This window comes from Dermacentor andersoni, chromosome 11, assembly GCF_023375885.2.
Source record: "Dermacentor andersoni chromosome 11, qqDerAnde1_hic_scaffold, whole genome shotgun sequence".
In the NCBI taxonomy this organism is placed as follows: domain Eukaryota; kingdom Metazoa; phylum Arthropoda; class Arachnida; order Ixodida; family Ixodidae; genus Dermacentor; species Dermacentor andersoni.
In genome coordinates, this window is record NC_092824.1 from 82,282,264 (window position 1) to 82,303,750 (window position 21,487).

Here is a 21,487-nt window from a genome sequence, read left to right on the forward strand (position 1 = left end):
GTTTCCAGGTGCTGTGATCGAACGCGCTGTTTTGGGGTGCGCCCGTCGTGGTTTTGATGGTGCCAACGTGACCGCGCTGCTAGCTGCAGCATGCGACGACCCTGACGAAGGCATAAACTATGGAACGTGCCCACTAAGCACTACAGACAAATTATGGGGCCGCAGGCAGTAACCTAAAACGAACAAGTACTGTAAATTCTTGACGTAGAATGCCCACGATATATTTCATTCACCTCAAGGACATGAAGGCGTTACTCGAAATACCTCATTATACGTACTTCGTATTTCTCACTGGGAATCCGAGTGCTGTTGAAAAGGTTTCGAGGGCTTCTATTTCTTTAGAGACGTTCTGATGGCTTGCAGGTAGTCATCTTAACGTTTGCTGGCGCTGATTCGCTTGCAGCTAGTGCTACACAGGTCGTTAGTTTGTCCCAGCTCGTGTGCCATGAAAATTCTTTTGAGTGTTTTCTTATGAAATGCAATCTATATATAAACCTGCCAAATTACGCACCTTAACTCTAACGATTCTAGCAGGGATGCCAACTAGCTATTCAGCTGATGCATAGCAGCATTTTGCCAGGGGTCTTCAATATTTATGGCAATTCTACTTCCTGTGCTGAGGGTGGGTGCCAGTGGTTCGGTCGTTTTGCGAAATCGTGTGCCCAAAATGTCCTTGCTCCTTTGAGCTGAGGCCCTTTAGTTTGTCGTTTATATGAAGGCACGTAGCCACATTTACGCTAATGATGAAATACGTCTATTCAGAAGTCACATGCTCATAACGATAACAGTTATCGCTACAGATCACACGTTCAGGTTTAGAATGCTTGCGTTCGTAATACCTGTTTCTTTGGTCGCTAGTGCTCAGTGCACTAAAGCCTTCGCTAGGGCTTCGACTGGCCAAACCTGTTCTTGCTTACGGCTTTAGGACACGAACTGTAAATACGAAGGGATACAGTTGTTCGACAATGAATACCGTAATGCCCTGGCCTACCGTAACGAACCAACGTACGCTTGCCGAGGCGCGCAAGCACACGCCTGCACGTCTTGTGTTTGCCGCGCCTCGCGAGGAATGGCGGCTTAAATCTACAAGAGACGCACGCTGTCTCATAGCCGTTTTGACTGGCGTCGTTTCGTACTTTCTTATTGGCAGTGCTTCAAACTGATGAAATATTGACAAATGCGATAGTTTTATTCAGAGTCGTTAGTTCCGCGCTAAACGGGAAGAAAAAGCACATTTTCGCATGACTTATACAAGGTGCTTAACCTAACATGGACCAAGGATTTCAAGAGTGGTTGACCGCAGCTGAATGAAACCGACGACATATGGTTTGCCATTATATGGCTATCTTGGTGAATTAACTAAGAGGAACATAAAAGATCTGAGATCAATTATGAAAATTTTCAATGTTATCAATAGGACCAAGTGCGTTCTAGAGGGGCTTTAGAAACGCCTGATCCAATTTCTTGTGGCAACGTGCATACTGAGTGGTGATTTTTTTTTCGGCGCTCCAGGAAAGCCTTGGTAATACGAAATAAAACCACGTCACTGCGCTCAAGCGCTATCGTATTGCAGCGCTCTCAACCATGCCTTGAGCCTATCGCTTTATCAGGGATGACAGTGCTTCCTTCCCGCGTGCCACCGTGGACGGTGCTCACGCACTGTGAAGCCGATGCCTATATGAGCCGCGGCCGCTCCCTTCGCCACGGTCCGCGTGCACGGTTCTTTCCCTCGAAGAAACGTGCTTATTTCCTGCTTATGACATCTGCTTCTGCCTATGAGATCTTTCAGTAGCCATTCTTCTGTCTGCCTTCGTCCTGAAGCCGCCGCCCACGTGTGGCTCTGTTCGCCGCTTGCATCTTCTGCAAACAGTTCGCCACCACACCTGCACAACACGGACAGGGAGAGTGTCCTGGCTTTGAGCACTCGGGATCCTATAATCACAGTCGCCAAGTGTAAACCGATTGCCGGCGGCGTCAGTCGTTCGCGTTCACGCAACGCAGCGCCGATAAAGTCGCGCTGCCGATTTGGATACCCGCGTTGAATCACGTGGCTGTCACTGGGGTCCGCGCACTCGCTCAATAAACCGATCACCGCCTTGCGATTAGGCAGCACGCTGCCGCCAATTCGAGTTCGGGGAGCGGTGCAGCTCCGATCTCACGAATGAGCATCGCCCTCTTCTCTCGACACCGAACGCGCTTCCTTACGTTCCGTCAGCTGCAGGAGGGCGCCCCACGCCCCCATAAAGCCATATAAAACTGCTAGAGGGGGTGGAGGGGGGGGGGGAGTGCACTAAGAATGCAGTGCGCGCGCGCGAAACCACGCGCTTTCCGGCCCATTGGCGTCTGTCAGCAACGGCACGTGTTTCGACTGCAGATGGGAATGCGGCGCGCGCTTGAGCCGCTTACGGGGCATCGGCCCGGGATAGCGCCACGGAAGATATGGCGCTAAATCCTACGTCACCGACGTCATTGCTTCGCAGCTCGCTGCCGTGCGATTCTCTTGCGTTGCTTCTTTGCTTTTGTATTTGTTACACGGTTCCCGAGACCATTTTGCAGCACGGCAAATGTTTATTTGGCTTCTTCGCTCGCATGTTGAAATCCGACTGGCGCACGCGACAGGACCGGGTCTTCGCAAATCGTCTCTGCCACCGTCGCTAATCACGCTTGCAGCGGCTCTTCTAAAAGGTCGACAGGCGAGGCGCCGCCTTTCCGAATATTCCGCCTGTCACTGCTTCCGCTTGCCGCACCTTCAGATTCACCGACGCGGCAGCGAGAAAGAAGATGACGATGATCATGATACGGTTATGACTGCCTCTTCGACTGAGCCACGTGGCGGCATGCGTCCATCATGATCTTAGGCTTGAGAAAGAAAGAACGAACCTTTGTTTCTGGCGTTTTGTTGCCACCCGCCTAGTCCTTAGCTTTTAGCTTAGCCGGTCGCCCCTAAGGAGCGCGCTCGTATCGCCTCCACGGACGATTTTTTTCCTTTCCTTTTTGGACCCCCAAGTATTCGCGCTCGCACGATTCTTAGTACACGACGACGAATCTGCTTGAGGCTTGACATCTTCCTCCGTGATGACGATGACGCCAAGGTCGCAGGCATGACCGTCGGGACTCGGCCCTGCTCTGCTTCAATTTGCCTGTTGCCGCCAGTTCACGCCCGCGCCTTCACCCATCCGCGCTCACAATGACAGCTCGCGAACAAGCAGTAAAAATGAAGAATTCGGGGAGCTGTGAATTCTCCAACGGAGGCATCGCTTGTGCAGGGCTGTAAGAAAGAGAGAGGGAGGCGTGTTTGGGAGGGAAGGTGTCCGCGGCAGGCTTCTAAGTGGAGCGGGGCCCTCGCCAAAAAGAGTGCGACAGGTCGTCGCCACCAGTCATCGTCCTTCGACTCGGCTGCCCCGCGAAGAAGCCGGGGGAGGGGCGGCGAGCACTGAACGGGGCGCGGCACAGCCGGTGGAACACCGCAGTCATTGTCCTTGCCCTCGACCAGCGCTGCCATCGACGCCCACGCGCCGGTAGAGGTCGTCGAGTGACGCGCGCAGTCGACTGCGCCAGCGCGGACAACGGCGCGGCGTCGCTCCCCCGTCGGCGTCGAGACGAATGGCGCTGTCCCGTCATTTGAGTGCCGCGCTGCGGAAGCCACGACTGATCCGCGCTAGGACGAGCGCTATCGTATCATCACTACATATATGCAGAAACATTTCGCTTCACTTCGGGATGCGATCAGCGTTGGCTAGGCTAAACGCGATCGTTTACGGGCCTGGAGGGATCCATAATTACTTTTTTTAGCGCTAAACAACAGACACAAGAAAGAGGACAGGACAAGGCGCTTTGTCCTGTCGTCTTGTGTCCGTTGTTTTGCGCTAAACCCAAGTAATTATGGATTCGCACCAACTAGCCCGCCAACGCATGGGGCCTAGAGGGATGACAGGAAGAAGACAAAGCTGTGGTCCCGAGTTACAAATAGGTTTGCGCCGATTCGGAAGTACGTCGCTGTTCACTAGGGCCAATCAGAGCGTACTGCACCGAAATGAAGGGTTCGGCGGGGCGTGAAAATCGCAGCGCTTGTGTTGTTCGGGCACTCGGGCGCCGCGGCGGCAATCGGCCTAATGCGGGCCACGCGGCGCGAGCGTACGCCCCATCGGTGCCGCTGTTAAGAGTGCCCCACGAGCCCGTGGTGCATTTCTCTCTCTTCGTCGACAGCGTCGCGCGCATGCACGTTTAGACCGACCCTCCTCCACACTTCGCTCTCGTTTAGAGCGCGCGCGCGCGCGTATACAGTCTATAGTGCGGCCGCTAATGGCGGCGGCAGTAGCGTCCGCATCTCCGTGAGGCGGGAAGTGAGCGGGACCTCCGGAAATGCCGCTTCGCCGGTGGCCGGGCAGCCTCCTCCTCGTGCGACGACGACCGGCGACGAAGAGGACGACGTCTTTGGATCACCCGCCCCCGCCTTTCTTGCCTCCTTGCTTCCCTTTCTTCGTGCGCGCGCGCTTTTACGGGAGCACCGTCAAGCGTCATCAGAATCGCATTACGGCGGCGACACGACCGGCGCGCAAAGTGCGCAGCGGGGCGCCCTTCCCTTTCCCTCGGCGCAGCTCCGCTCTTCATTGGCTCGCTTCTTAAGCCGCCCACCCTTTTGTCCACTTCGCTATTACTCGTTTATTCTGCACCGTGGTTTTGGGGGGTTCAGTGCGATACGAAGATACCGGTCAAGCGCAGAGGCCAAGTGCACTAGAGCGTACGTGACATACCTCGAACAAGCGATAGCAAGCATGAAATCGCACCATTTAATATGAGTAGTGCGACTAATGACATCGATTGACTTTAGTGGAAATATAAGCCATACTGATAGCAGTGCTTGCCCCCTTAGGTAAGCAAACGTAAGTAATGAGGGAAACATTTCTGACATGAGGTTGTTGAGCATCAGTAAGAAGGATCAACGTATTAGGGAGGTTTAGCTTAGCGCTTAGAGTATGCTGCTCTTAGAGCAGCGGGCCGTTACAACGGTTACGCTACCAGCAGAAGACATGAATCTGCTCTCTTGCTCCGCTGTCGAGCCCATTGAGTATTACGTGACGGTGCGTCGAAGTGAACTTTGTCGCTTCGAAACCAAGTTCACTGCGCGTCTCTTGTGACTCTGGGAGGCCTGCACCAACGCACTTTTTCTGCACCACCCGAACGAAGTGGAGCACTAGTAACGCTCAGGTAGACCTGCCCATTGCAAAATGATCTCGCCTTAACCATGGGTGAAGGATAAAGAGTCTGGATCCCGCGAGGGTCTAAATGGATGTTTGCTGCCCTGTTCTGTCATACAATTCAAATACCCAAGTTCCGATGCACCCTCAAGGAAACACCCTCAACAGACAATGATGAGCTGCATGGATTATAAATTCAGCGATAATGGTGACAGCAGGGATACGACTTTGAACGGTGGCAAAGTGTACTGCTAAGAATTGCGCGGAAAATGCGAACTATTTTATTTATTGCCAACTTCGAAATGCAGATTTAGTGGGAGTCATGAAATGTATCTCGGCCTCACTTGTCTCTCACGACCTCGCTTGGCCATGACACGGCCCCAGATATTTGTCCTGATTAAAGTATAAGCTGCGTGTTTAGAGCCGAAAGCCAGAACTGGCATCTCAAGGTAATTAATAATTTGGAACCCGCACACAGAATGAGACATTAGAGTGGCTTGCCAGTATGCTGAGGAACGCCAGCAGGCTTATGTCTTGATAGCACGAATGGCGTTGCCCTTCTGCGCACGGGCCTCTTGAGCTCTAATAAGAGATTCAAAATTACACTGATATCGCAGTAGATATCGCCGTGGAAGCTCCTTGTGCCGCAATTCGGATTACCGCAATTCAGTCTCATATCAAACTATCATATAATGTACAAGAATTTTATAAGTCAAAGCACTTGAGGTTGTTTTCTTGTGCGAGTCCTATCGTTTTGGCAAAATACAAAAAGAAAGTGTGTTGTTTCAGCGTGTTACTCGAAAAACGTGACCTTGAAATGTTTTTATGACACTAATAATTGACCTACCAATAAAATATGAACACCCCAACACCAATCAGCTTTTCTTTGTTATTCAAAACGCGTTGAAATTTTCAAATTATTATCCCTGATTTCAACCTTATTAATCTGTTGTCCTACTTAGGGTATGCACTTATGGTTAGGAATCGTTACACGAACGGCGCAGTTGAACGGCTACAAAATGAAAGTGTTCCGCTTTATATAACACAGCTTCGGATGCACGTGAATCGCACGTCTCTTAAACAGAAGTTAACCAATCTTTGCATCTGCCTTGATTACAGCATAGAACGTCAGGCACTTGGCGCCACATTGTCTGGTTTGGACTACATACCTCTTGAGGATTCTGGGGCCATGAAACAAGACTCAAAGTCCACTGCGAGCAACAAGAACTTTTTGAGCTCGTCTACAACAATAGTATGCATATCGTACGTGTACATGATCACTATACACTATCGTCATCTTGTTTGGCAGTCATGTTTTACGGGAAATGTTACTTCAGTATTGTCTCAATTAATTTATTGGATTTTATTCCCTCCCTGCTACTATGTTATGCGTTGTACTTTGTCTACTGTACTATGGTATGTATTGAAACGGTATCTAACGCGTTTCATTTCACGCCCCGTCTTTAACAATCTCCTCAGATTTTCAACACTGGTCACACTATTGGAACAGCAAACTCTATCGAACGCGAACACTTGAAGTCGTGATCATTAGACTACGCTGCCGAATTTCACCACAAAATTTTTACTTTCACAGAGCTGGTCACGTTTCCTCACCGAACTTTTCCTTTGTGGTGAACGTGAAACAGTAGATAATTTTTCGACTGATTGTCAAATATATTTTGATTAGCGAAAGGGAACTTAGAAACTCCATTATGCCTTATCAGATTAGATTGAAATGTTCAAAACTCACTATCATTTGGGGGCCCGGATGCGTGGGCACAGCGACAGGAATGTTGGCGATGCCATCCAAGATTTTGTTGCAGAGTCAATGAGATTTCAATGATAAAATCAGAACTTAGAATTTCGTTATCATAATACAAATTCAATTTCGATTAGCTGTATTCTTGCTTTCATTTATTCCTTCATTCTAAAAAAATAATTTGCTGCAATCAATCTATTAATTCTCAACTACTTATTAATAAATTTTGCTTGTATTCTTTTACGTCTCGTTTCCTAAAATAATTTCTGTATTGAACTACCCGATTCTTGGACGATCCCCCATTGTTGGTATGTGCCACTAACATCTGTGCACTACATCTGCATCTACATATGTAAGATTGGCGACATTTCCACAGCAAAAAAATTAGTTTTATTATGTCGTTTTAACATGGAACGCTAGATGCATAGTTTCCTTTTTCCGCAAAATGCGCTTGTTCTTACTTTTTTTTCTGTGTAAAATGGTGCTTCTATAATACCACCATGCTAAATATTCTCGCTATATGTAGCATATAGCAAAACAAATGAATTAACGAATTCTGTCATCATCGCGAGAATGTATAGCCATGCTCAGGAGGATGCACTCACTCCTCCGTATGTCAGAACGAATGCGTTTAATTATCTTTAGGAGAACAATTTCCGCATGGAAGGCTGTGTTTTATAAGTGTATTCTTACACTTTTTACCAGGCAGTTGGAGAAGGTTTTTGGTACTAGTCGCTCAGTTAATGCCGCTCGATCCCACGCTGGTTGTTAGCTTTCTAAACCTGCCTTTTGTTATCTGTTATGCGAGGCTTTTCTTTTTGTCAACGATTTGCTTAAATTGTCATATCTGCGCCCATTGCTTCCATGTTGTCCCTGTTATCCCTTCATCTGTTATCAGGGGCACGACGCCGCTGCATCAATGAAGTGTTCAAGTGTTCACCCGTTTTCGTTGTTTCATTTCACGCTCTGCGTGGCGCTGGGTGTGTAAGCTCCGGGATTCTGGCCGTGCCGCACCGATGATCCACCGTCGAACGGCCCTGGTTCCTTGGATCAGCCGCTGCCCGGCTTTGGACCTGACCATTTCCCCTTACCGGCAACTCGAAAAGGTCCCGGGGGCTTCCGGCGGATTCGGCGTGGGGTATGATATGCCCGCCTGACAGCAACTTCGCTGGCACAACGTCGCTGCACCTCAGCATATGTCTCAGGTGAGTTACCTGAAAAAGTGCTTATTGCCTAAGAAAGTAGCCGTAATTACCTAATCGCGGGGTCATGCTCAAATGGAATTATTGAAGCTTTCCGCCCCCACTTTTTCTTGTGTCTTGCTTCTTCGGCTCTTTCGAAGTTGATATTGCTTTCTATTGAATCTTCTCTAGGTTCTGATGCGGTCGTGTAAGCGTTTGCTATCGTCCAGGACACTCGGAGCACGCTATAGGCTGCACAGGTGGCAGTACTTGATCAGCTTCGAGGTATCGAATATAAACAATACGGTAATGACAGAAAAATTAAGCATCTCGCCGGAACAGTCGATTTGATACAAAAGAAATTTAGATCGATTCCACCTGCTGGGTAGAAACAGATACTCAAAGCAGGATCCCTCGCCAGTTACAAACAGTCGCATCGAGGTGCGGCGAAAACTAGATGAGACAGAGAAACTTAACATTTTTTTTTTAGTATCGAAAAAAAGAAAGGTGACGGGCGTCATTAAAAAGAAGAGTGATTCCTGCTTTGTCAAACTTAAAATCAACGCTACTATAGTTCCGAGTCTAGAACGCTCACATTGAGCAACTTCGTCCCCAACAATTGCAGATCATTTATAGCAGGGTTACGTTTAAAAAAAAAAATCCCTAGGAGCGGACGCGAAAGCTTCGCTTACACCGATTCCCGTAGTCTGTGAAATCTGCATAATTTTTAAAGCGAATAGCTTTCTTTGGCTCTTTTATCCATTTTCGAGGTGATCGGTGTGGTCGGACATCCACCGCCGTTGCAAAAGCGCCGATGCAGAGAGCACGTGCTCTCACGATGCGTGTTCAATTCTTTTACAGTGATAGCCAGCTGTATCAAATGCCCCTACATAGCTGTTGGTTAACGACTCTCTTTGGAATTACCGAGTGCAACAACAGGCGCGACTTAAATGTCCTCACTGCAGTAAATGTACGCGTTGAAGCGCGGCATTGCTTTCATAAATTGAATAGCTGTCTAGAAGCGTTCCGCTGTCCGCTTACATTGGCAGTAAGTGCCGACGGTTTCAGCACAGTGCTTTTGCATGCAGCTGTTTATTGCTGGCACATTATTTTTGAGGTTATCTGTCTGAATACTGGTTATTCATGCAACCCCCTATTCTTTACTTGATGCTCCTTTTAAGGAGGCTGCTAATAAAAACGAATAAATAAATAAATAAATAAAATTTGTCTGCAGCGCATAGAATACTCGTGCATTTACGTCGAAAATTGTAATAGCTGCTATTGAAAAAAAAGTCACTTGAAGCGACAATAATTTCTTCTAAAAAGGAAGATTTCCTTAATAAGATTCGCATTTCAGAATATTTCTGTGTTTCAAACATTACCTGGTAGAAGGCTTAGCGTTTTCAGTAGCTCACTAAAGCTTGTACACTTCGTTACTACAGTAATATTGAAGCAAATTATCCGTCGCGATACTCTCTTTCTGGTATTAAATTGACCTCGCGCTAATACCGCACAACCTTGCATTCAGTCACTGGCCACTCATATTAAAAGAAGCAGCTTTATATGGACAACGACAACAGTAAATGTTTTTGCTTTAACGTGATAGCGTTGAGGGCCTTGTATGGCAGAAAATCCTGCGTCGGCGTGACGGCCGGCGTTGGCGTCCCGTGAGCGAAAATTGCCATACATATTTAGGTATATGTACCTAAATATGTGCGTATATGCCACGCCTTGCTATATGACATGCGGCACACACTTCTATCAACAAAGTTGCTCATACCATCTACAACTGGTACAGCGCAACATAGACAGCAAGAAACAAGCCGAGCAGGGCCAGATGAAAGCACAGAGCGTTCAGCGCTCTGTCCTCTCATCTGGCCTGCTCGACATGTTTCTGGGAAGCCTGTTTGTAAGCATGAAAAGGGTTATGGAACACACCTGCACGTCACTGGTCAAAACGCTCAGGGACACATGGCGCTGTTAATTTAGCAACCAGCGCTCTGTCCTGTTTACTCGCTCGTCCTGTGTTGCGCTGTTCCTGTTTTTATTCTAAATGTTTCTTCTTTTAAGCCTGAAAATGATGCAAATATTTTGGCACGGCTGTGCGCTATCTGCAGCATCGGCTCGCACAAGAGGCCGCGTTTCTACCAGAAAGCTCGCCTTCGTGCATAGCGTTCGCTGCCAGTGTTCTCCGGTAAACATTACGGCTACATAAGCTGCAGTTGCATGGAAGCGTGAGAAGCAGTCAGGGATCTTTGAATGCTATCGCATTCCATTCTTAAAGGCGAAGCTTGACCGTCCTCAAAATTATCCTTGGATTAAAACCGTGGCCTTCGACGTGAGGCGGTGGTTGCTGAATTAACAGCGCCATGTGTCCCTTGGCGTTTTGACCAGTGACGTGCAGGTGTGTTCCATAACCCTTTTCATGCTTGCAAACAGGCTTCCCAGAAGATTTCCGGTTAAGCCCTCTGGAACAATGAAAGTTACAATAGCCTATAAATTTACAGAACCATGCAGCTGGCATTAGTTTTGCTGTGATGTTGGAATGTTCTACAAGTGAATTTTATCGCTCAGTGCAAAAAAAAAAAAAAAAGAAGCCCGTACATGAGATCGACACATGCCGCACTTTCTTTATATCTGAACACATTAAGAATATGTGCCTACAGTAAACTATGTGCAAAATACTTCCGTTTTCTTGGCTAACTTGACTGTCAGAAATGCATGACCGGAAGCTTTCTGGGGTTATGAATGCACTGCTGCAACAGCGTGGACACCGAAGCAGGCGCTGCAGAGTACAATGCCACAGACGATTGCGCCCTTCTTGCAATACCTGAAAGTGTGTTGCGGCTCTCCCTCTTCCTGACAGGGTCGGTGTTACGAGCTGTTGGCTGGCGTGGATTAGGCCGGAGTTGCCGCTGTTGCCTAACAGAACGTGTTGAAGGGATCCCGTAACCCCACAGCGGAATTGGCACTGCCTGTCGGAAAATGTCCACAGTTGGTGAGCAATATTTGTTTACAGGCGTCTTACACTCTCATTGAAATTAATAATACTGAATTCATTGTCGTGTACAATCGATTTCCGCGTGTTCTACATCTGTACTTTAGTTAACGTGCGCTAACTATAAGTAATTAAGGTGTAGGTTTCTGATGTATACGGTTGATTCACTGGCTCCACGCTTGAAGTGTATCGTATGTCGGCGTTTCGGCCTCAGTCACGCTCTTGCAAGACGACAGGTCAGATTAACGTCGTCATGCTGTGGAGGCAGCCGCAGTTACAGCGATTCTTTTCTGAAGAACAGAAATGTCTCTGTGGTTGGGGTTTTCATGGAATTATATATTATCCGAACTGTCCTAAAATCGCTTGATAATTGCATATTGTAAAACTAATCGCAAGGAGATTTTCTCTCGTTGTTTGGTCGTCGTTGATATTCGAGGAATATCTAAGAAATATACGAGGGATATCTGTATAGATGGCGTTGCAGCCCATCAGCAGCTGATTGTAGGCACGACTCTTTCTGTTGCTGTTGCTGTTGCTCCATCAAGCCTGTCGGGGTCTCTTACTCAAATTTTGCCGTTGGTAATTGGCTTTGCCAAATGGTCGAGCCTTGAAGTTCTGTAGCCAGTACTAATACTGCTTGTCAAATTTCTGTTCATTATCCAAGACTAAACGTCTCAGTTGCTGGCAGACTTACCGCCTGCCATTGCTGGAAATGCAAGTCCCTCAGATTATTATCAGGAGTTCAATGAACCTCTAACTGAATTTGTTTGGCAGAGCAATGGACAAGTAGAAACGAAAAAAATAAACAACAACCCATTAGGTCTATATGTTTAGATCTTCCAGCTTCTTTAACTTACCCCAAGAGTTATACAAAAGGCAGTCTTTCGAAGATAGATCGGACCGAAGTATCTCTTAGACCAAGTAATTTTCAGAACAGTAATTTCTTCGTCATACGCTCCCTAGATCTGCTGACTTGAAATGCTTCCTTTTTCGACTTCTTCCAGGCATTATTGTTTAACAGGAAACGCCGCTCTTAAATGCTGAGTGTCCTGACTTAAGTTTTGTTTGTTGGACCATTTGTTTTTCTGAAGGACGAAAATATGCAAAAAGAAGAAAGAAAAGTTACCCACTAGCGCGGGTACGCAGAATGCGAGATTCTCGCAGCAGATGTAACTATTTCTGGTTGTTGATCATTTTCCTAACTAGATGTGTACCTTGCCGCTTGTGCGCAAGGTGCTTGTTCCCTTGGTGCAGTTGTTGCATCTTGCGGGAAGTTATTTTTCAAGTTCGGTCGCTCCATACGGTGCACACATGTGGACTTGGCGAGCCCCACACAACTCGCCTGGCGTATACGTACACTTTAAAGTAATTTACACCCTTAAAATTGAATACGGATGTAAATATTTCTATAACTCACGCCCTTAGACCCAGGAATGGCGCAAGGGTGTGAGTTAGAGATTGACTTACACTTTTTCTTCACTTTTAAGGGTGCAGATTATTTTGCATAGCGAAATAATTAAGCATAGCGAGAGCGTATGTCTGCGTTGAGCATTCACTTTTGCTGGATTGCTTGAACTCTCAAAATTTCCAGACGTGTATCTCTGCGCTGAAGTATGGGTTTTTGAGGACTGGACGGCTTTGTCGTATTCAAGGGCAGCTTTCTGATGGGGAGGTGCAGGCTCAAAATCGATGCCTCAAGGAATTGTTTTGTTTTTCTGTTCGATATATCGCCGAATTGAATTCCCTCGAAAAAGGATTCGCAGAGGCGTGCGTTTATGCTGACAACATAGCATTCTTCATGGCAGCCAATGTCATTCTTTCTAACGCCATTTTCAGGCATACCTCCTATAATCTTTGGGTGCAGCCTGGTTATCATCATTTATCACCTTACGTGAACGGAAGTGTCCTCCTCAGTTTAAATTGCTCCTACTCAAGTTTAAATTGCTTAAGTTCCTCGGCATCATAAATGACCGTAATGTCCTAGCAAATAACCACAACGATTTCAAAGCTCGATCGATTTTCAAAGACAAGGAGAATCGTTCTCTTCTATGCGCTTCTCTACGTGCTTAAGAGAATAGGGGCTATGATAAATGCGTAACATCTAAGTAGCCTGAGGCTTGAAGATGACATTGTCCAATCCAGCAACGGTGGGGTCGACTTAGCACCTTAGCCGACAAATGTGTGAGAGAATTCGCCATCGGCAGTCCCCCTTTAGAATATGTGCAAGAGTGTAGGTTTATCTAGGACAACTAGTCACAGGGGAACCGGATGGTAAGAATGAAACCTACAGAAGTATAAAAGATGCAGTGAAGCGCCTATGTCTGCCATTACCTAATTATGACCGGCAGCTAACCTGCGCAATCATTGCATTTTACCTGTACTCACATACAGGGCAGACACTTAGAGGTTAGTAAAGGAACATAAGAAGAAGTTAAGAACCGCAGAACGAGCGATGAAACGAAAAATGTTAGCCGTTACGTTGAAAGGGGTGTTTAATGTGTGGATAAAAGAGGAAGTGGAGTGAGTAACAACTTTATTAATCGAAGGGTTGAGGGGTAAGGAATGAGGCCTAAGCTACGTAGGCTGCTAGGATGTGCTTCTCGATGACGTCTTTAGCTCGTGCCAGGACCCGACCGAGTAAGCGGAATAGCAGGTGTTTTAATTGAAATTAAGAGGCAGAGGTTGTAGGGTTATGTAATGCGCAGGGCAGGTAACCGATGGTCTATCGCAGTTGCATAACGGATTCAAAGGCACGGAATCTCAGTCGAGGATTTCAGAGAGCTAGGTGGTGTGATAAAATTACGAATTTTGTCGGCATAAGATAGCTGGTGCGAGAGAAGGGGTGTGGCTTTCGTCCTGCAGTGGTCATGATGCTGACGATGACGATCATGATGACGATGATCACAATATAACGCGAAAATTCGAAATCGATGCTCTTGTTTCTTTCTTTTCTGTGTCCACCCGCAAACGTCCTGGCGCGGACCGTTTTGCATGACGGGATGTGACAGCTTGTAAAAAAAAAAAAAATTGAAAAGGATCATCACCGACCGCAAGCAGTACGGAGAGGCGGCGAAAGAATGGATAATGATAACCCGGTGGTTGTCCGAGGATTTATTGCCGCTTCCGGCATCTGTCATACTCCTCATGTCTCAACGCCGACTGCGTCCCGCCCCCTTCCTCTCCCCCCTTTCCACTACGGTATTTCCATTTCCTGTGTTTCCTTGCCTTTCAACCTCGGCTTTCGTTTGCCAACGGATCGATGCAGGGTGTCCCGCGGAATGTAGGGCCGGCACCCGTCTATACAGTTCCGCACGCCCGCAGCGCCATCTCGTATCTGTGCAGGGCACTCCATAGCAAGCTCTCTTCGCGTGGCATTTCCCTTCTGCGAGATGGCGGTGCTGGGAGCGTTTCTTCCGTTGCCGAAAATTCAATCTCGCCCAGTGCTGGATTTGGGATTCGCTAGCACCAGTTTCACTGTGAGATTTTGTTCCGCAATCGATTTCGCCACGAATAGCGACCATCGTCTTCCTGTGTTTTTTTGAGATAGCGTGCCCTCTGAAGTCAGCTGAAAGTCAATGACGCACTTTTGTCAATTACACAACGTTCCAACAATGAAAGCGTTCTTTTGTGTACATGCCAAATACTAGCAGTAAAGAAAACTAGACCTACTATTTGTTCAGTTTTACAAAATGTGCTCTTAAGTTTGTAGTAGTAGTAGTAGTAGAGCTTGTAGTACAATCAGCTAAGCGTAACTCCCTCTCTTTGGTGGACCACTGAGTGCAGGCATGATTACCGAAGGCGAAAAGGTGCCTGGGGAAAGACTGTTGCATAACCAGTATTCTCAAAATTGCAAGAGTTATAATTTTTTCATTCTAAATTCAAGGGTACTGTTACACGAGCGAATGATGAATATGACAAAAGACATTTAAGTTTTCTTTTCAAAACCAAGAACAAACCTGCGATAATTATCTTCCTCCGTTACAGTAAGAAATCCTCTAAAATTTAATATAGACTAGGTAGTCCTGACACTGCAAGAAATGGAACAATCCTTCAAAGGAATCCCCAAAGGATTAGAAAAACGCTGTACGACCTGCCTTCGGCGGGATGCTTTCACACATGACTAGATAGAAAGGTCCCGTCATCAGGGTTGAATCACATTATTTTAATGGCGCCAGCAGCAGCCCCTGTACCTGATGACATTTCAGATGCAATGTAGAAGGCCCTATTTCAGGAATCACCTAACGAAATACCAAACTTATTAAACTATTCGATTAAAATTACATGAATACCAGTTCAGTTGAAGGTGGCTCAAACAGCACCATTATTTAAAAAGAACAAGGGGTGAATACGATTTCCACAACATCGGACCAATAACACTAATTTCTGATATAACCAAGCTTATAGAAAGGGCTCTTCTGAGGCATATAGAGGATTTCCTTAGGGAAACTGAGGTATTGAGTCGTTGCCAAATCAAAATTGAGGCCTGGACGTTCAATGCGGAACGTAAATACAGATCTTAAAAACCGAATTCAACTTGCACGGCTCAACAAGCAGTACGCGGCTCTGGTTATTCTGGGTATAGCCAAATCTTACGACAGCGTCGAGCATGCAATTTTGCTAGAAAACTTGCAATATCGCGGCTTTCCCGGGGACGTTGTAGCACGGGAAGCTGAATTCTTGAGGGTTAAAGAATCTTGCTGCTGTCAAGGCGGCCTTTCTTGTTGTAGGTGCAAGCAAACACGAGGTGTGCCTCAAGGTGCTGTCCTCTCACCGCTTTCATTTGGTGTATTGCTTTGCACAGTCCCACGACATCATTGTTTTAGTACTTACGTTTACGCTTACGACATTTCCTCTTTTTTTGCCAGACTTAGCAGGCCCACTTAAGTACTTAAATAATTTTCACATGACCCTCAATGTTAGCTTTTTCTAGGTCAGATACAATGCGTATACCACTCACATACACCTCAATGTTATTTATATCCCAAGTATATAATCAGTTACGAAATCATTACTAGGAGCTTACCACTGTCGTTAAAAAGAAAAGTGTAGGAACATTTCATTCTACCGGTGCTAACGTATGGGGCAGAAACTTGTAGGCTAACAGAGGAGCTCGAAAACAAGTTAAGGGCTGCGCAAAGAGCGATGGCACGAATAAGTTAGGCGTAACGTTATGCGACAGGAAACGCGTGATGCGGATCAGAGAGCAAACGGGGATAGTCGATGTTCTAGTTGACATTAGCATAAAGAAATGGAGCTGGGTGGGCCATGTAATGTGTAGGGCAGATAACCGGTGCACCATTAGAATTACAGAAGGGGTGCCGATTGAACAGAAGTCGTGGACGAGACTAAAGTAGGTGCGGTTATGAAATTAGGAAATTCGCAGGCGCACATTGTAATCGCCTAGTGTAAGACAATCCAAAATCAAGAAAGGGGCTGGCAGATGGAATAGCACACTGTGGTACAAAGTTTGTAAACAGGGATAAAATGACTCAGAAAGGCTGGCCAACGTTTCGATAGGAGGACCTATCTCCGTCAAAGGCGGCCTCGTCATCCTCGGCACGTTAGCTTTAAAGGTTTAGTGCAGTGACGTCACGCGGGGGTGCTGTCGGTGGCGGCTGGTTATAAAGGGAGAGACTTCAGAGGTAATGAGCGCTGTCGCCCGGCGTCTGTGAGCTTCGTTCCGAAGACGAGGGGACAAGAGCGGGAGAGTGGGAAGGCGGGGAGAAAAGAAAAGAAAGAAAAGAAGAGAGAAAAAAAAACACCCGGGGCGACACCAAGACGAAATAAAAAAAGAGAAAGAACAAGAGAAAAAAATAAAGAGAGAGAGAGAGAGAATCAACTTTTGAACTGAGCGCTTAGTGGCGGTTGGTGCGCGCTGGCACCAGATGGGGTGGAACCTTATTCGCAGGTCCCATATGCGTCCAGCAGTTACATGGCAGGTCGTTGGGGAAGCGAGAGGTTAGGGAGCATTCAGGGGTGTCATTGGCGGAATGTTTTTGTGGCATTAGAAGAGAACACAAAAGACCAAAAAGAAGATCTTAGCCCTGTTTACAAACTTCATGCCATAGTGCAAGACAGGTAATTTAAGATCGCGGGGAGAGGCCTTCATCCATGCTGCAGTGGGCATAGAATAAGAATATATATATATATATATATATATATATATATATATATATATATATATATATACACTGTTGACTGACTGTTTCAGCGAAGACGTTAAGCAATGTTTAAACATCGCGTGTGGCAGATAACACAAATAAATCCTTCAGCTGTATTGCTTGAATATCATTAGCATGAGAAATCCAAATGCGTGACGGATTTATAAAAAAATAATTCGACAATTTAGTCTTCAAGTAATTATTTTACGGTCAATACTTCAATTTACAGATTGAAGCCAGAAAGATCGCAAGGTGGATTCAATTGGAATCAATTCTCATGATAACGCCAGTTTCGAGATACCATGAATGCCCGAACTTTAGTCAAGAAATACATTGACTTGTCCAGTAACTTTCGTTATTCAATACATAAAAGGGTCTCTTATTAAAAAAACTAAGTGGAAGGATAGCGCAGTCTTACTTTAAGTTTGATGTCGCATATCTCGAAAATAGTGTCATACACAGAATACTTTTCAAGAGAATATATGCCTTGCAGGCTCGCCAGATACAATTCTACAGAGAAATTTATTTACAGAGAGGCAGAGAGGTTAGCCTGAGCTATAACTTGCTCTGGCCTGCTACTGTACAAGGGGGGGGGGAAGGGACGGGGAGGAAAAGGGCTGATGAATGATGATGATGAGACGAGGAGGAGGTGCGCCAATACAAGTTCACAACGTTGTAAATTATAGCGTTTCTACAAGCCCAGTGGCTTGGAGAAAGGCTATAGCGGGACTTGTTATCAGGGCTGCGCTGTTTGCACTAGGCCAAGGACCTGAAAGAAACTCGTCTGATGGCGGCCTCTTATCGACGTTAGCAGTGGAAGAGACCAGTTGCTGTCGTTCTTGCGCGTACAATTTGTGCATTGCAACAACGGCCGTACGGTAAGTAGTTACAAACTGAATTAGTGATTTTTGTTGATTAGTCGATTATGAATTTCGATTTCCCGAGCAAGTAATGCCCGCCTCTTCGAGTAGACTAGCTGAAGGACTAGAAGTGCGCTATCTGCCGCAGGCGTCTTTTCTTTTTCTTTGACACTTCAATCACCTGTTATATTAGCAGAGTTCACATCGGTAATTCTCGCCTTGCGTAAATTAAGTGCTTTAAATACCACAGTTCGTATGGTCATAGATTCTCTATCAGTATGTTCTGGCCTTTCCTTTGTAATGCATACGCCCATGTACAGTGCGTTGAGTGCATTTTACATCCCAGGTGGACAAAATTAATTCGGAGTCCCCCACTATAGCGCGCGTCACAATTGCTGTTTTGGCATTTAAAACGCCAGAATTTAGATTCTTAAGCGAGTTAACGAGCCCTGTTCTTCCTGTCGTACTTCCACCTTCTCATATCACTTTGGTTAGATTTGCATGCGTACTGTTCAGAAAGTTTTGTGCAAGCTCATGTTAACTCCTTCCCCCTGAATATCGACACCTCCTAAGTCCCTGTTTCAGTAAATATTTCAGTACACGCAAACTTCAACTAACTTTAACCAAATTACACTGTCGGCTTTCCCTCTGTGAACATTTACCTGCACAGGCCTGCTTCGAGGCATTTCCCTCTTTGCATTTTCTGTAATGACGAGGAAAGAACATATTTGTTTTTATCGTGCCACTGCTTTACTATACTGAATAAAAAGAATCTTGGAAATTCCCTTTCGCAAATTTGACCAGGATCTCGCAGTTCCCGGCATAATTTCATTTGAAGTTTCGACTGTCGGGTAGAGTCGCAGGGATGTTTGCGCTACTGTCAAAGGCTTTATTGTTGATTTAAGCGATTACCCATTAAATCTGCTTCCTTTATTCTTAATAGTTGGAGTGCACTTAAAATCAGGCTACGTGATTGTGTTGCACCAATCACATGAAATTTACCAGTTCCTGCAAATTTCCAAGCGAAATTTAACTCCTATATTCACTAGGCCGTATCCACCCGAGTGTTGGCCAGTCTCCCGCTGCGGGTTATGAGCCGTACTGTATGGATAGCAACAACGACACAAGTTGGCATGAACGAGGTTTATTGAAGAGCGGCGCATACTCAGCGATATACGCCGTTGCGAAAGAGTTTATAACACGTGAAAGCATACCGCAAGCTTGGTGAAATTGCCAAAGAATGCTGATCTTATTAAAATTCTTGCGTGCGCACACTTATGCAAGAAATTGCTAAAAAAAGCGATTGAAACTGCTAGTTTTCATGGGATGGGTCGAGCAGGAACTGACAAATGACTACTCCCGCGAGCCAGCCGTGCCAAAAAACAAGCCCCCCCCCCCCCCCCCTACCAAAAAAAAAGAAAGAAAGAGAGATGCTATAAGCACACAACCCTTAAAACGTGTGCTCTAATGACTCTGAAGTGACTAATTATGTGGGTTGTGCTGCGCGGGCTGGCTCTCAACCTTTACCGGCGCTTAGAAATTGCTTTGCGCATGCGTCGTAAATCACGCGTAATGAATAGCATACACGTAGTAAACTATGTCTAAACATACACGCTAATGACTGTGGGTGATTAGTCGCTAATGATGCGCAAGACGTACGTAAACACACTGCTCGACAACACCATTGGTTTTCAAGACTAAGCAAGCATAGCGTGTCTTGATGGATGACTTCGGTAGCAAATGCAATAGGCTGATCCGGAAGCCTGATACTTGAGGTTGCGCTGACACGAACTTCGAAGATCAAGCCCCTAAGAAACGATATCTCCACTGTGAAACGAAGCTTGCTTTCCGAAGAAACCCAGATGGTTTGCCTCTGCAGACGAAAGGTGCTTCTTTGTAGTTGGAAAAGTGTTTAAAATATCATCATCATCATCAACATCAACACGCACTCGCACGCACACGCACACGCACGCACACGCACGCACACGCACACGCACACGCACACACACACACTTTTTCAATTCTGCAATAACAGTAGGCTCCGCATAAACGAAAGTATGTTAAACAGAAATTCCGGATAAACGGCCAACCCACTTTGGTTGTCCCCCATAGAAGCAATGTTAACGTTGAGAAACTTTTTAGCGGAACTCCCTTTTGTAAACTGCGGTTAAAATGAACTGGAACCTAAAGTGCACTTATCGGCCGCCGTACTTCATATGGAAGGGGAGTAGGTCGACAATAATGCCAAACCGTGATAGTAAATATACTTTAGTATTGCGTTTATTCATACCACCCCATCTCTTTCCTGTTTCGAAATGGGTACATGCCGTGTTAGCGGCTCAGCAATTGAACTACGAAAAGGGGTGAGTGTCACGATGGTCGCCAAATGGGTGCTTGGAGTAAAATAAATATCGAAACTATCATAGCGGGCGGTGCCTAGACGTGCCTGGTTTTTTATTTCCGAGTGTCGGTTCTAAGATTCCGACACAGGGATGGTTTCCCCGCCGTCCACGATCTCCTGATCGATTTCTACCCTTTGCCCGGGTAATCTCTTCCTTTTGCCTGGTGCTTGTTTCATTCATGATCGTGTTATGCTTAATATTACACTGTCACAACTAAAGATTGACCCTAAAGGAACAAAACGTGCCTGTACGTGGCACACTACCAACTTGTTTAATACTGTTAGAGAACACGCTTATATACACTCTATGCTTATATACATGTATATAAGCGTGTTCTCTTTCTGTATTAAACGAGTTGCTAGTTTGCGCCACGTATGTTCATTTTCTTCCTTTAGACTCGTTCTTTAGTTCGTCTGCCACTGTAATACAAGCGCAAAACAATCGTGAACTTCCACCAACTAGCCCCACCCATTCATTGTTTCATTAAACCTTCATTCATGCCACATTCCTCGCTTTCTTCTCATCATTGCTATTTTCTGTAACAAGCAACCAGATTGTTTTCGTAGCACTTGCTTTTCGTCGATCTATAATCTAATTTATTTTCTATTATCGTTTCGCATCATCCATTCTTGTTGACCGATGCCGCAAATTTGGTGAGGGCCATAGGTCGTAAGGTGAAAAAGGTCAACAATGAACTGCTTAAGAAAAGTGTGTGTCGAGCATCCGCGTAAAAGCGGCTTATAAACACGCGGTCCCCCCTTTATTCCAAGGGGACGGGAACCTTCGTCCAGGCATTGTAAACAAGCCGCCTCTCCCCGGGACGGCTTACACACACACACACACACACACACACACACACACGCGCACGCACACACGCACACACGCGCGCACGCACGCACGCACGCACGCACGCACACGCGCGCACGCA

At 46.2% G+C, this 21,487-nt stretch overlaps 1 protein-coding gene across 2 annotated transcripts in view; it reads left to right on the forward strand.

Annotated features, from left to right (window-relative positions):
* Window positions 1-10,462: 10,462 nt before the first annotated feature.
* The window catches only part of LOC126517957 (uncharacterized), a 43,873-nt gene continuing 32,848 nt past the window's right edge, over window positions 10,463-21,487 (forward strand). For both annotated transcript variants that reach the window (XM_072285589.1, XM_072285590.1), the window contains exon 1: window positions 10,463-11,136. In XM_072285589.1, the coding sequence (XP_072141690.1) occupies window positions 11,124-11,136 (13 nt within the window). In that variant the 5' untranslated portion in view covers window positions 10,463-11,123. The remainder of the gene's footprint in view (window positions 11,137-21,487) is intronic.